A 13,968-nucleotide genomic window follows, 5' to 3' on the forward strand; every position below is an offset into this window, starting at 1 on the left:
CCGTGCTCAGCCGCATTAATCAACTGAACTGCTTCAAGACTATCCGATTCAAGCAAGACACGCCTATATCCCTTGCGTCAAGTTAATTGCAGCCCATAAAAAATTGCTTGCAATTCTGCCTTCAAGACCGAGGCTTGGCCAATGTTTCGGCCATATCCTACCAGCCAAGTGCCTAGACTGTCCCCTCCCGCAGCAGCATGGGGCAATAACGTATCCACCGATCCTTCAAAGTTCACCTTCACCCATCCAGCTTAAGGCACGCTCCAACCGAGGCCACTTTGCTGTTCACCAGGCTTTATTTTCATCATCTTCGAATAACTAAAGCTTTTCACCCAGCTGTAATAGATTTTATATAAAATATAAAAACAAAAATAATCTCAAAATAATAATTATTACTTTTGCATCAGACACATCTTATACATATCTAATATAGATAAAATGTGATTGATTAAGATAATAAATATAGAGAGAAGAAAGCAATTGAAGCAAAGTTACACCCAATTGTCCTAATAGAAAATAGAAAGGCAAGCTCATGAACTGTGCGAACAAATCCTTCAAAAGAAGCTTTCATAGAGACCCTTTGGGTCAATAGTTGAACAAGCTTCACCTATTAACCGTCATCCTAGACTTTTATTATTATGTCTTATCTAAAGTGACACAGGGTACATCATAGTGCCACCCTATCTAGATCTATACTATTAGATCACTTGACTTTGACCCATCAATAATAACTTGACACGTGACAGTTCAAGATAAGGGACTAAAGGTATGCAAGGCCCAAAGCAGGTAAACAGAAGAGACAGATCCATCATCACTCCTATTCTCTGACATGAACTCTCTCTCTCATCTACTCTTTCTCACTCCATCTTTGGCCACCATATCCAATGACTCTACGCCCCATACTAAACGAGGGGAGTCATACATCTTCACTACATTTTTTGCTTTGTCCAAATCTACCATCAATAATTAGTGTGGTGAAGATAGATTCATTCTCAACGTGACATTTCTCTAATGATAAACCTGAAAACCACAATTCCCGCCGATCAAATTAACTAAGCACAAACCCAAAATATCCATGAAACCCAACCAACCTAGAACTTTGCAACCTACTATTACAACCCTTGTGATCAATACGCTCCACCATACTTATACTAGCAGAGATACTACGAAACTTAATTATCTTAGCCACCAATATCGGAATCAAACCTACATGACTCAAAACCAAAATGCTAGCTCCCAACAATTCTTAGAGTTACAAGAATACAAAGGCAAAATGAATGGATGTCTTCTTCAAAAGTAGAGGTGCCCCAACATTCAAAAGAAGGAAGCCAAGTCGAGGCAAGCAATGGCATTAAGGTAAACAAACTCAAAAATAGTAATGGACCATCTTCAATCTTTGGCATTCAAGCATGCCGCTTGGATGGCAAGAGCTTCAGTAGCTTGGACAAACGTCGAGACAACGAAATCAATCAAACCAACCACGGAGCCACCATTATGATCTTGAATAACTGCACTAATACCAAATCAAAAGAGGCATCACAATTACACTTAACAGATACAACTAGTGTCACTTACTAGATGGACACATGGTCCATGAATCAAGGGGTTCTTTTTAGTGACAAGCCCTCCTCCAAATAAGGTTTTTCATCTTAGAACCACCTTAAGTTGTCCACAAGTGCTTCCAACCCTTTTGATCCTGGTCATTGCCTATAGGAGATGCTGAGCCACGATTACCCTGAGCAAGCATTGTAAGATCCATCTTTCAAGAAGTGTCACACAAGATTATCTTGTGTTCCACGCAGCTAAAGAATGTGTGGAGAACATCACTCTTTGAAACACTTCAAATTGATAAGATCATTGACCATCTCAGGGAGGGGGAGGAGAAGACATCGGGAAGAATGAAAACTCAGGGACCTATTAATCCTACCAAATCAAAACATCTTGATCACACCCAACGTTCCAATGAAGTTCTTCCTTGAATAGATCGACACCCTTCCTAATACTCCTCTAGGCCCAAGATAGGGAGCTTAACATCGTTGGCTATAGACATAGACACAACGCATAAAATTGATTTTTATTTGAAGAAATAAAACTCTGAAGAAAGGGTCAGACTGAGACAAAAACGCAAATTTCATGCTTTAATTTCAATATTATAAAAACAACTATTAAAAGTCCCTTCTCTTACTTTGTGTTTTTTCTTTTCCTTTTCATTTCATATTCTCTCTCTCTTTCTCTCTCATTTTTTTTCCATTTTCATCGTTAAACACCTGAAAATAATTTCTTTACTGTTTTCTGGTTTTTATTTTATCTGATTTATTATTTCCAGCCATTTCTGATTTTTCAACCGTTATTTTATATAATTTGATTACAGTTGGACGTTTGGATTTGCCAGTTGAATCATCGGCTTCCTCTCAAGTCAATGTAGCTGCGTTTTTCTCCTTAATTATGTTTTCCGTTTCAAAATTTTGGGCATTTTGTTATCAATTTCAAACTGTGTTGTTGATGAAGTTGGATATGAATCTCTAATTTTCCCTTTGATTTTTTAGCTTTTTTTCTTCAAAAGATTTCATTTTTCTTCTTCTTTTGGTCAAAATCTCAGCCCCCCCCCCCTTTTTTTTGTTGATCTGTTGGAGGCTTGGAGTTGTCAATTTAGTAAATCCCTTGAGCTTTTGAAGATAGTGTTTTGTTTTTGTTTGGCTTGAGAATGGATAATGTGATTGGTGGTAAGTTCAAGCTTGGAAGAAAGATTGGCAGTGGCTCTTTTGGAGAGCTTTATTTAGGTATGGTATCCCCAAAGCCCTGTGATGGCTTTCTTCCCTTTTCTTATTAATGGAAAATATGTATTGTTTCTTTAATTCTTCGTCAGCTTTGTGGTTTCTTTTTTCTAATTTTTTTGGGGTTTCTGTTGAAGGGGTAAATGTGCAAACTAAAGAGGAAGTTGCTGTCAAACTGGTATGGTGATCTTTTCTTGAGATAGTGCTTTTGTTGGTCTGCTTCTAGCTTTGGTATTTATAATGATGATTTTGGATCCTTGAATACCTATAAATAAACCAAGCTTTATTATTATTTTTTGGCTTATCCTTGCTTTGGACTTTAAATGCATTAAATTTTGGACACTGACCAAAAAAAAAGATTAGAAATATGATCTTTAGTTTAGTGATTGCCTTTTTTTCTTAAAATGGAAAAGTGGTTTAATTTAATTTGTAAACCATGAGGTGTGGTGATTAACCATGTGGTCGGGGATTTGATCTCCGTTCATAGGAATGGAGTACAATTCATGGCTAGCTGTTTACTTTTTCTGAGAGTACTCGCAGTGAGGGGATTAGTCATTGCTACCGGTGTTAAATCAAAAAAGTTATAAATTTGTGTAAAGAAAGCTTATTGTTTCAAGAGAATGTTTTCATATATCCAGCCTTGCTTTAGCTTTATATGGTTCTTCATTTAAGTATATAAAGGGGAAGACAATTTGTTATTGGTGATTTCCATTCTAAGAAGGGGAAAAAAGTGTTTTCTAATTCTACACAAATTTATACTAATTGCCAAGTGTTCCCAATCTGCAGTTTATGTTTTTTGGCCTCTTTGAAATGAAGTGTTATGGTGATCTTTACATGTTAGAATGTGTCATTTAGGTGTGATTGTGAAGAGAATGAAAATTTGCTATTCCTAATCATTATAACAGTGATGGGCACAAAACATTAATTTTATTTTCTAATTTGACCCTTTGTTTCTCTCTTCCTTTTTTGCAGGAATCTGCAAAGACCAAGCATCCACAGCTTCATTACGAGTCAAAATTGTATATGCTTCTTCAAGGAGGAAGTAAGTCTATGTTTGTGCTTCACTCTCCTAACTTGACTATGGTCTTCTCTGGTAGCCTTGTCCACTGCACTTCCGTTAATGCCATTATGTGAAAGGGAAAAAAAGAGAGAAAAACATGCAAGCTCTGTGGAAGCCATAATTTCTTTGATTCATATCTTTGTAAACCAGTCTTCATTCAATTTACGATTGCTCTTGGTAGTGGTTGGTTTAGAAAGTGAATAGCTGGCCTTCTTTCCTTCACATGATTATCGCACTATCAACTTAGTCTTTAAACAATTGTTGAACAAATTACTAACTTTTTTTTCCTGGTCAAGCTAGCAGGTTGATGTCTTATCTTGAAATAATGTTGCTAGTTTTTTTGGATAAATTTTTAGAAAGCAATTATTTTTATCCTTAAATAACTTGTTGAGGGTTCTCCTTGATACAGCGGGTATTCCGCACCTCAAGTGGTTCGGAATTGAGGCAGATTACAATGTCATGGTAATTGACCTTCTTGGACCTAGTTTGGAAGATTTGTTCAACTACTGCAACCGGAAACTTTCATTAAAGACGGTGTTGATGCTTGCTGATCAGTTAGTAAGTATAACATTCTTTTCATGATGAAGAATCAGTTCAGTTTTTTAATAATATTCTCCCTTTTCAACTTTTTTTTTCTTTTTTTTTTTCAGATTAATAGAGTAGAATATATGCATTCAAGAGGTTTTCTTCACCGTGACATAAAGCCTGACAACTTCTTGATGGGCCTAGGACGCAAGGCAAATCAGGTATTTAAAGTTATCTTGTATTATATTTTTTTGGCAAACATAACATGCACAGACAGTACACATTACACTGCTTGCACAGCCACTTTCAAATTTGAATTGCTGGTCACAATAAAAATATTATTTCATTTCTACGTATAGGACTTTGTTACACTTGAAAAGTATGAAATATTCTGATGTCGGTTTTTCATTATTGTTACTACAGGTATATATCATTGACTATGGTCTTGCGAAGAAGTATAGGGATCTTCAAACTCATAAGCACATCCCGTATAGGTGATTATCTTTTTGGTGACTTGTTAATACAGAAACTTGAAGATCTCAAGATTGTATAGTTCTCATCATAATGCATGACTATCAAGTCAAGATACTAGATAAGAAAGTTACTTCATGGTCTAGCTACGTTTTTCAGCTCAGTTTTTGCTTTACTTATGGATGCAACTTATAATGCCTTAGCATTTTGTACAATTCGAGGAATATCATATTGCCTACTTTCTTTGTATCAAGTTCCTACTTGGTAAAGATATACCGAATATTTGGTGCAACCAAATACATTTGTTTGCGAAACGACTGATCGGATTCTTTTGCTGCAGAGAAAACAAAAACCTCACAGGCACTGCTCGTTATGCAAGTGTTAACACTCACCTTGGAATTGGTAAGTTGTGTTATTTTGCGACTCAACTAGTAGCAGTAAATCATATATCATAGATGAAAGTTTACTTGTTACTCTGTTTTAATACATTCTTCTATTTTATCGGCAGAGCAAAGCCGCAGAGATGATTTGGAATCCCTTGGTTATGTGCTTATGTATTTCCTGAGAGGAAGGTTGTGTATATGATCACCCCATCTCATTTCATTCATGGTTTTATATTGTTTCTTGTTGCTGAATCTTTGTTCTTAGTTTTCCTTTGCAATGATTTTGAATTTGATTCAGTTTGCACCATTTCTTTGCTTCAGCCTTCCCTGGCAGGGGCTAAAAGCTGGCACGAAAAAGCAAAAATATGATAAGATTAGCGAAAAGAAAGTGTCGACTTCTATAGAGGTATGTTTACTTGCCCCATCCTTCGACAGATTGGTTCCCTTTGAGAAATTTAATTTTTATGATATCACTCTTGCTTCGTTGTTCATTAGTACTGGTTTATGCGTGTTTAATAGGTGCTCTGTAAGTCATATCCATCTGAGTTTGTCTCATATTTTCACTACTGTCGTTCTTTGCGGTTTGAAGATAAACCCGATTATTCCTATCTGAAGAGGCTTTTCCGAGACTTGTTTATAAGAGAAGGTTAGTTATCATCATTGTGGTTATGCATTCTGTCACTCTTTCGCACACATACACACATACTCAAACCAGAGGATGTTGTTGAACTTATTTCTCCATGGAATGTCAAGTTCTTTGTTTTCTGTTCATTCGCTTAAGAAAATCGTATTGCTGTAGGTTGTCAGTTTGACTACATCTTTGATTGGACCGTATTAAAGTACCCACAGATCGGTGGCAGCTCCCGAGTGCGGGTAAGTACTTATAAACTTCTAGCACTCAGTTACAGTCATCTCCGGAGCATTGCTTAGTTTTTGCATCTGTTTTTCAGCATTCCAGTGGAAGAGCAGGTTTAGCTGCAGGAGCAGCCATTGAAAAACCCGAAAGAATCTCAGGTCTGCTTTGTTTCAAAAGAACTAGATTTCTCGTTAAGTCGTATGATCATACTTTTTTTTCCGTGGAACTTCAGACATATGTTGCTCAACTATTTGGTTTAGAAGATGGCCATTCTTTAACTATCATGATTTATACTAACCTCTATGCATTCTTGATGAAATCATTCAGTGGGAAGAGAGATTCGGGATAGATTCTCCGGTGCGGTTGAAGCATTTTCTAAGAGAAATGTTTCAAGTCCTAGTCCTCGTCGTGATCATTCTAGACACAAGACTGCTGAGGGTGTAACCTTGTCAAAGCATGTGGTGAGCTTTAACTTCCAGTCAAAGAAACTATCTTACCATTTTCCTTGACTGCAGTTTCCGACATTCTAATCTCCAGTCTGGTATTTTCAGCACCCAGATTCAGATAAAAGATGCAGTCCTTCTCGATATGGTAGCACTTCAAGGAAAGCTGTAGTAACAAGCAGGCCTGGTTCATCCAGTGAACCCAATGACATTCCGCAAAACCGACAGGTTTCAAGTAGCAGTCGCATGTCTACCACACCAAGACTCCTTGCCTTCGAGTCGAAAACATCCAACCGTTCGGCCACTGTTAAAGGTAGCCGTGATAATCACCCTCTTCGAAGTTTTGAGCTCCTCTCGTTAAGGAAATGATGGAGAAGATTATCAGTTGCAAGCTGATGTTTTTAATAACTTACAATCTCAATTGTAGACGTTTTATTCTCACCAACATCTTTCAAAAAATTTATTCGTGAAATTTTTTGAACTGAATTATTAGATTAATTCTCTTTTTTGGTTTATTTTGGTGTTCCTTTTAATTTGTTTAAAATCGAAATCAACTTTTGTAATTGATGGTTAAATTTTACTAACAAGTAACGTTTGAGGTTTATGCATTCTGCACTCCTCAAACATTTGTATCATGATAGTCATAGTCAGTACCATATTAGTAGAAGAATATCGAAAATTCGGTATCGACATGTATACCATACACAATTATATCAAAGTTACATGGAGGTATTTGTTACCTTGTGGAAACATGAATCATCACTGTCATATCTACAAAACAAAATTACCAACTTGCAGATATGATAATTCTAGGGAATAACTTCAATGGTTTAATGAAGTAAAACCTGGAGTTTTAACTTTTATATTTTTGGTTCATGGATTTCTAAGAGCTGCCAACCGCTTCTCGAGCTCATCAACACCCGAGCTGCATTACGGAATAAAAATTATCAAACAAAAGAGAACGCTTTCTCTTTCAGGAAACAAATTCAAACAGTGGTTTACGAGACCCAGCTTTTAGAATATTTGGGTGATCTCCTATTTATACACACACATTGCACAATGACGTGAAAGCTTATTATTGCAAGTAAGGTGGAAATCGTTGGGCATGAAATTCAAATCTAAGGTGGGGATCTTCATCAAACACATGGGTCTCTGACAACTGCAAAAAACATTCCAATTGAGAAGGACAAGGGAGAAGACAGAAAAATACCTGCTGACGGCTTCAGTGTTCTTTCCTGCAATCCTACCTCTTGGAGCTGATGACAACTGCAGAAACTTATACACATCAGACTGTTGCACAAAATATGATAATTGGTTCACAATAAATCCCAAAATGAAGAAAGGGGAAAAGTGTGAAATACCAACCTGTGAGGCAACATCAACACCAATTTCATCTAGAACCTGAATAAAAGAAAATTAACAAAGGTCAGTAACAGTTCTTTGCTTTGGAAGCTACAACAGCCAAACAATGGACTTCAAACTATTGTCCTGCCCAAGAAAGCTTGTCTAAGCTCCACAGAAGCACCCAAAATCTATCACTTCGCCAGTTTTTTAATCTACCCCATCAGCTCCAAACCTAAATTTTATGATATAACCCTCCATCCCCCAAATCCCCTTTTTCTTTTCTCAGAAAAAATGGAAGGGAAAAAATCACACCTGATTGGTAAGGTCCTCAGTCTCATCTTCTGCCTCATCATCGTCAAGAGCATCATCTATGGCATCTGACATCATTTCAGTCTGCAAGCATGGATGCTAGACTGTTGAATTCCATGAATATGAACTAAAAACACAAGCATGAACTCATCTCCACGTTTCTAATATTCTAAAAATCAAGCATCATCTTACAGTCATATCCATCTGTGAAGACTGTCTCTGAAATTCCCGAATAATCTTAGCTTGTTTTTCAGGGGCCATTTGCTGCAATGAAATCTCAGTCATCAGTTGTTTAAGAATCAAGAACTATTTTGAACGGGGAGAATGATTGTAAGAACTGAAGTCCATGATAACATAAATGTATATAGTGATGTATGGATGGAAGTCTACATGTGAGACAGATATCCACCAACAGTTAAGAGGAACATTTTGGAAAACTGGTTATTAAGGGCAAAGATGAATATGATCCATAAAATCGAATGTGTCAAAAGAAAATTAACATATATATATCATATAAACTGACCTTATTCATAGCTGACATTGCCTTGGTGGCACCTTTCATGCCAATGGCAACTGAAGATTGAGCATGCATTGCCTATTAAAAAGACAAGCATTACTAGAAGTACTATGCAACAAACTGACCATAACACCATGAAATAGCGGAGGAAAGAAGAGGGAGGGATATACACCTGTGTATGAGTTGAAATGCCTCTCATTTGAGCTCGACTACTTTGTAACTTAGCTATCTGCTGCCTAAGCCTCACCAGCTGTCGGGCTAAAGTTTTGGTCGCAGCCTGCACAATGCATATGGGGAGAAAGGGGACAATTTAAACAGCTTTAAGCATTCAAATGAACTTGACACTCAACTCTTTTGGAGAGACATAAATGCAATCAAAGTACAAAGCTAAAAATACCTCATTCCCGGTTTTAGCGGTTCTTTTAATTTCAGCAACAAGTTTCTTTTCCTGAAATTAAGATAAATCAGGTCAGAGTCAGCTTGAAAAACCCTCACAAGACCATCATGAGTTGGCAACAGGATGTACCTCTGATTGCAGGGTTCCTATTTCCTTCTCTATACCTGAGTCAAGACCACAAAGTATATCGAATTTCAGACCAAAGCAATGATCCAACTCCAAAATATAAGTAAAACTAATGCAACGATCCATTCCAAAATATATATACAGAATCATTGTCATCAAATTTATAACTTCGTAAATTTAATAAATACATACATAAATAAATTTAATTGATTTTATCATAAAAAGGTAGAAGGCCAAGTTCGGAGAAAATTATCAAACGTCACCTCTAGTTGCACGAGTCATTTCTCTCTTACTCTCACGAAGAGCCTCTGCAAATCCAAAAAAATAAAAATAAAGTGTATATATATAATAAAAAATAAGTAGCCATGATCGTTAAGGTTTAACAAATCAACGCGAACCATAACCAAAGATTAAAAAAAAATGGCTAGAATCATGTAAATTGTAAAATTTTATTGTTCCAAGATATGAACATTGAATTGAAGATGATTTAAAAAAGATTCCAGAAGAAGAAAAACAAGTGACGTTTGATCGAAATTCAAGAGATTAAAATGGTTAAGGTGAGAAAAGTACACTGAATTAAGTTACCTATGGGATTAGGTTTTTTGCTGAAGATGTTCATTTTGCTTTTCTGTGTTTCGTGATTCAAATGGCCTTATCGGTGAAGGAGGTTTTGGATATATATATACTAACGGCGATGGGTTTGAAAGTTTGGAACTAACACCAATTGTTGGAGAAGTCGCCCGGAAATTTGCGGGATTTTTCCTGTTTCTTTTTTTATTTAAATTCTTTATTATTATTATAAGTTTAACTAATTGACCATTTACAAACTAGGGCTTATTTCCTGGTAAATAACTGAAATATCCCTCATGAATTTCGAGTTTTCAAATGAGGTCCCTTTTATGTTTCGATTTCATCCCCACTAACAAAATAAAATGATTGATAATAATCAAGCACGTACCAATATGAAAACAATTTTAATTGAGACACCTATACTAATATTTTTGATATACCATCTCAGTAAATGGCTCCATATGTTACCTCTTAAATACCATGCTACTGAGCGATGGACTACCTCCGTTAGAATTACCTAAGGCCCCACCCCACACCTATTAATTGTTAAGTCATTTTATAATGCCGCATCACTGACCTATTGGGTCACGTCACCATGTCTATAAAGAAACAAGATGTAACCTTGCTGTCGTGAAATGTTAACACGCGACGTCCTTTCTATCCCATGTATATAAGCCCTCTCATTCGAATAATAGAGATCTCTTCCAATCTCACTATTAAAAGCATAAATCAATCCCCTCAACATGTCCTTCCTCATTTCCAACATTTACAACTTCCCTCACCGTCATAGAACAACGACTCTCCATCCTTCAAGGGTGAAATGCTCCTCACCTCCGTCGAATCTCCTCCTTATTGATAGGCCATGTCAACAATTGTTTACCTCATTTTAATGTGGATTAGACAAACTGCACTTTGAGAATGAAGATTTCTAGCATGATAAATATAAGTAAGGAGATATCAAAGTTTTAGCTTCCAAATATTTTCTGATAATTTAGTAAAAAAGTTGTGTGATAATAAAGAAAACCAATGATTTAAATAAACAAAAAAGGAGTGTACAAGAGTTGAGCGAGAGAAAAGGAAACGATACCTATATAGTTAGCTTGTTTATTAAGGGGGTAGCCCATAGCAAAGTTAATGATCACTTATTTTAGGCTAATTTACTTTTTCTTTAATAGTTAATTTGTTGGCCTTATAACCTGGGTTACTTCAGGATCCTTCTTAGTTAATCTGATTTTTGAAAGTTACATGGCTTGCATCTCAATTGCCACCAAGTGATGCAAGATATTTGGGACTTGTAGGCTTTATGCTTTCCTTGAGCTATGATTTTGTTGTGTGCTTTGGCTTTCTCTGTTTGTTGGTATAACAATTATAAAATGAATGTTTCTGTTTTTCTTTTTCTTTTTGGCTATAAAAACTTTCATTCCAAAAAGAACAAACAAACATACAAAGTTTAAAAAAATCAAACAAATAACCTAGATAAACTAAAAAAAATCAAACAAATAACCTAGATAAACCAACATGAGAAAACCACAGTATCCTCTAAGCTTATCCTGGATCCTTACATCAGAAAGATAGAGGTGCTAGTTAACCATCCTTACCAAGAATAAAGACCAAAGAAGATGGTAGCTGATTCAAACAACTAGAAATATGCCTCTCTCTACGTCTCTGTTTAGCAAACCAATTTGCTTCCCTATTGGCTTCTCGTTTAATAACATTGACTTTCACATAAGAAAGTTGCATGACTAGCTTATCAAAATCCTGAAGGATTGGCCGTAATCTCCATCTTCAATCTTGACTCTTCTTAATATCTGAAACAATAGTCTGGGAATCAGTCTTGATTGACACCTAGCAATTAACCATTCGAATAATTCTCTCCAAATAAATTTTCTCACCTCCAATTGTAGCCTCACACTTAGCTTTCTAGATGTGATAGCAATAACCTAGCTTTAACATCCTCTCTCATACAAGGCATTTGCAACAACTCTGATAAGCATTTGTCAAATGATTGAATTTGATCCCTTAGCACTTGAAGACCAAACCAAGCCTCATACCATATTCACCTAACCAATTACAACTAAGAATAATATGTTCATCAATCTTATCTTCAATACCATATAAACAACAAACTAGGTTCAAAGCATATTTTTTTTTTATCTGTCGTAATTTGATACATCAAATTAGGCTCTCCATTACACTAGAGGAGCATATTCTCAGGCAATTTAAGTGTATTTTCTTTACTTTTGTCGATTTTTAACTTTTGTTATTAAAAAATAGTTTTTATTAGTTGTATGCCCTTTTGAGACCCAAATTGGCCAAATGGCGCCATGAGGGACCTAATAATGTGATTGAGTTAGTGTAAGGAGTCGATAATGGATCGAGCTCGAGGAAATCATCATTCAGAGTGGGTATCACAACACTGAGGTCATGGAATTCGTGATACCCCTAAAGGTGCCGAAGTGAAGAAAATTGAGGCCAACTCCAATGATATAGCGCGTAACAACCTAATTTCCAATGGTGTTGGAAAAAGTAGTTTCAGAATCTTGTTTTCGTAAATTGAGTACATAAATATTTAATAGATATACTTATGGGGTTATCATATTGAATTGAAAATTTTTTAATCCATTTAGCCAAAATTGCAAGTAATTAAGGCTTAGGGACTAAATTGTAAAGTCCAATCGCAATAGATTTTTAATTAGTAAATGGATTGGGGAATTAAATTGCAATTAACCCGAGGTTCAGAAAACAATTATACCATGTTAAAATTCATATAATTGGACCATATGATTATATGATTAATAATTAATTAAATTAAATGTTATTGAATTAAAGTAAGGCTAATTATGCTAATTAACCATTTAATCTTAATATATATATATGAATGTTCGGTGGGAAGTGAGAGAATTCCATCTTCTCCACCCAAATCTAAAGAAAGAAGAAGAGGAAAAATGTCATATCTAGGGTTTTAAATCTTTTTGGCTTTAATGCAAGTAAGTCTCTAACCATTTTTCTTTGATTTTTATGGAAATTGAATCATGGGAGCTTGATCTAGCTAACCCATGTGCTAATTTGCAAAACTGTTAAAGTTTTAAAAAGTTGCCATGATAGAGAATTGAATGATTTTGGTGTTAAATTTTAGAAATTAAGCTTAGTATATAAAAAGGGCTAAATTGTAAAGCTTAATTATTAGTTTCGTACATTAGGAACCTAATTGAATAAAATGAAAACTATCATAAATTATTGGTAGGAATATAAAATATAAGGTCCCTAATGATTTTTGGTGAAATCGAATTTTAATCTGAGGCTTTAAATTGAAAGTTATGCCTGTCCCAGTTTTAGGGACTAAATTGAATAATTTGCAAAAATTTTTTAAAAAAATTGATATTTGATTTTTTTATTGAAATCTGGTAATGGGATATGTTTTATGATTATTCGTGGTTAACGACAAGACCAAATCATCGAAAAGGAAAGAAAAAATGAAAGTGATCGACGAGCAACTAGAAATTTTAGTTTGTACATTTATAATTTAAAGTCATATAAATTGCTTATATTTTCATGTTACTTGCATACAAGAGTAACAAGGTAAGTATAAAATAATGATATGAGTTGTTGGATTGAGCTTAAATGTGAGTTCTCAAAGTAGAGGACTAGATTGAATAAAATAGAAAATAGCATGAATTGTTTAGATTATGAAATATGTTATGAAATTGAGTGAGAATATGTATTGAATGATATGAAACATACGCGTTATGTTATAGAATTGAAATGTAATAGTGTGTATGATTGAAAAATGGTGTGTACTAAATTATAATAGAATTGGATAATTGATACCCTATTAACTAGTCGAGTTGAGTCGGTTATAGTTGGCATGTCATAGGATTATATTAAGTATGGAATTATGTGCTAGAATGCACTTTGTGTGTCATATATATGTTTTTGTACACCAAGATGCACTTCAGGGCCAATTTGGTGTATTGGTTGGATGATTTGAGTATTCGTTGGAGTCCGAGTCCGAGTCCGAGTCAAGTTAATAAGGGTTATAAATGATAAGTATGATTATAATGCTGAAAATGGAATTGGTAATGTTATAAAGTTAATGGTATAATCAATATGGTTTGCATTTCAAAGAAGTTCGTGATCCAATTTGTAAATTCGCTGAAACGAAGCCTGGGGATAGGAACTGATATGGATGAGTC

At 35.2% G+C, this 13,968-nt stretch overlaps 2 protein-coding genes across 3 annotated transcripts; one reads left to right on the forward strand and one right to left on the reverse strand.

Annotated features, from left to right (window-relative positions):
- The first annotated feature begins 1,873 nt into the window (after positions 1 to 1,873).
- LOC107958636 (casein kinase 1-like protein 6) lies at positions 1,874 to 7,027 on the forward strand. The gene is made up of 14 exons (XM_016894459.2): positions 1,874 to 2,780; positions 2,912 to 2,952; positions 3,747 to 3,816; positions 4,244 to 4,392; positions 4,485 to 4,580; positions 4,783 to 4,853; positions 5,171 to 5,232; positions 5,339 to 5,402; positions 5,535 to 5,619; positions 5,733 to 5,859; positions 6,013 to 6,086; positions 6,164 to 6,227; positions 6,397 to 6,530; positions 6,621 to 7,027. The coding sequence occupies exons 1-14, from the start codon at positions 2,705 to 2,707 to the stop codon at positions 6,879 to 6,881; spliced, it is 1,374 nt and encodes a 457-aa protein (XP_016749948.2). The 5' UTR covers positions 1,874 to 2,704; the 3' UTR covers positions 6,882 to 7,027.
- Positions 7,028 to 7,182: 155 nt separating this feature from the next.
- LOC107958637 (vacuolar protein sorting-associated protein 2 homolog 3) lies at positions 7,183 to 9,975 on the reverse strand. 2 transcript variants are annotated; one of them, XM_016894460.2, is made up of 11 exons: positions 9,791 to 9,975; positions 9,469 to 9,513; positions 9,209 to 9,243; positions 9,080 to 9,130; positions 8,855 to 8,959; positions 8,689 to 8,760; positions 8,358 to 8,429; positions 8,169 to 8,249; positions 7,878 to 7,913; positions 7,723 to 7,778; positions 7,183 to 7,437 (listed from the first exon to the last, which is right to left on the reverse strand). In XM_016894460.2, exons 1-11 carry the CDS (start codon positions 9,822 to 9,824, stop codon positions 7,386 to 7,388), a joined length of 639 nt encoding a protein of 212 aa, XP_016749949.1. In that variant the 5' UTR covers positions 9,825 to 9,975; the 3' UTR covers positions 7,183 to 7,385. The 2 variants fall into 2 exon arrangements, with proteins under 2 accessions (XP_016749949.1, XP_040953915.1); XM_041097981.1 differs by having other exon boundaries at positions 9,776 to 9,891.
- Between the last annotated feature and the right edge of the window lie 3,993 nt (positions 9,976 to 13,968).

This window comes from Gossypium hirsutum, chromosome D07 (assembly GCF_007990345.1).
Source record: "Gossypium hirsutum isolate 1008001.06 chromosome D07, Gossypium_hirsutum_v2.1, whole genome shotgun sequence".
NCBI lineage: Eukaryota > Viridiplantae > Streptophyta > Magnoliopsida > Malvales > Malvaceae > Gossypium > Gossypium hirsutum.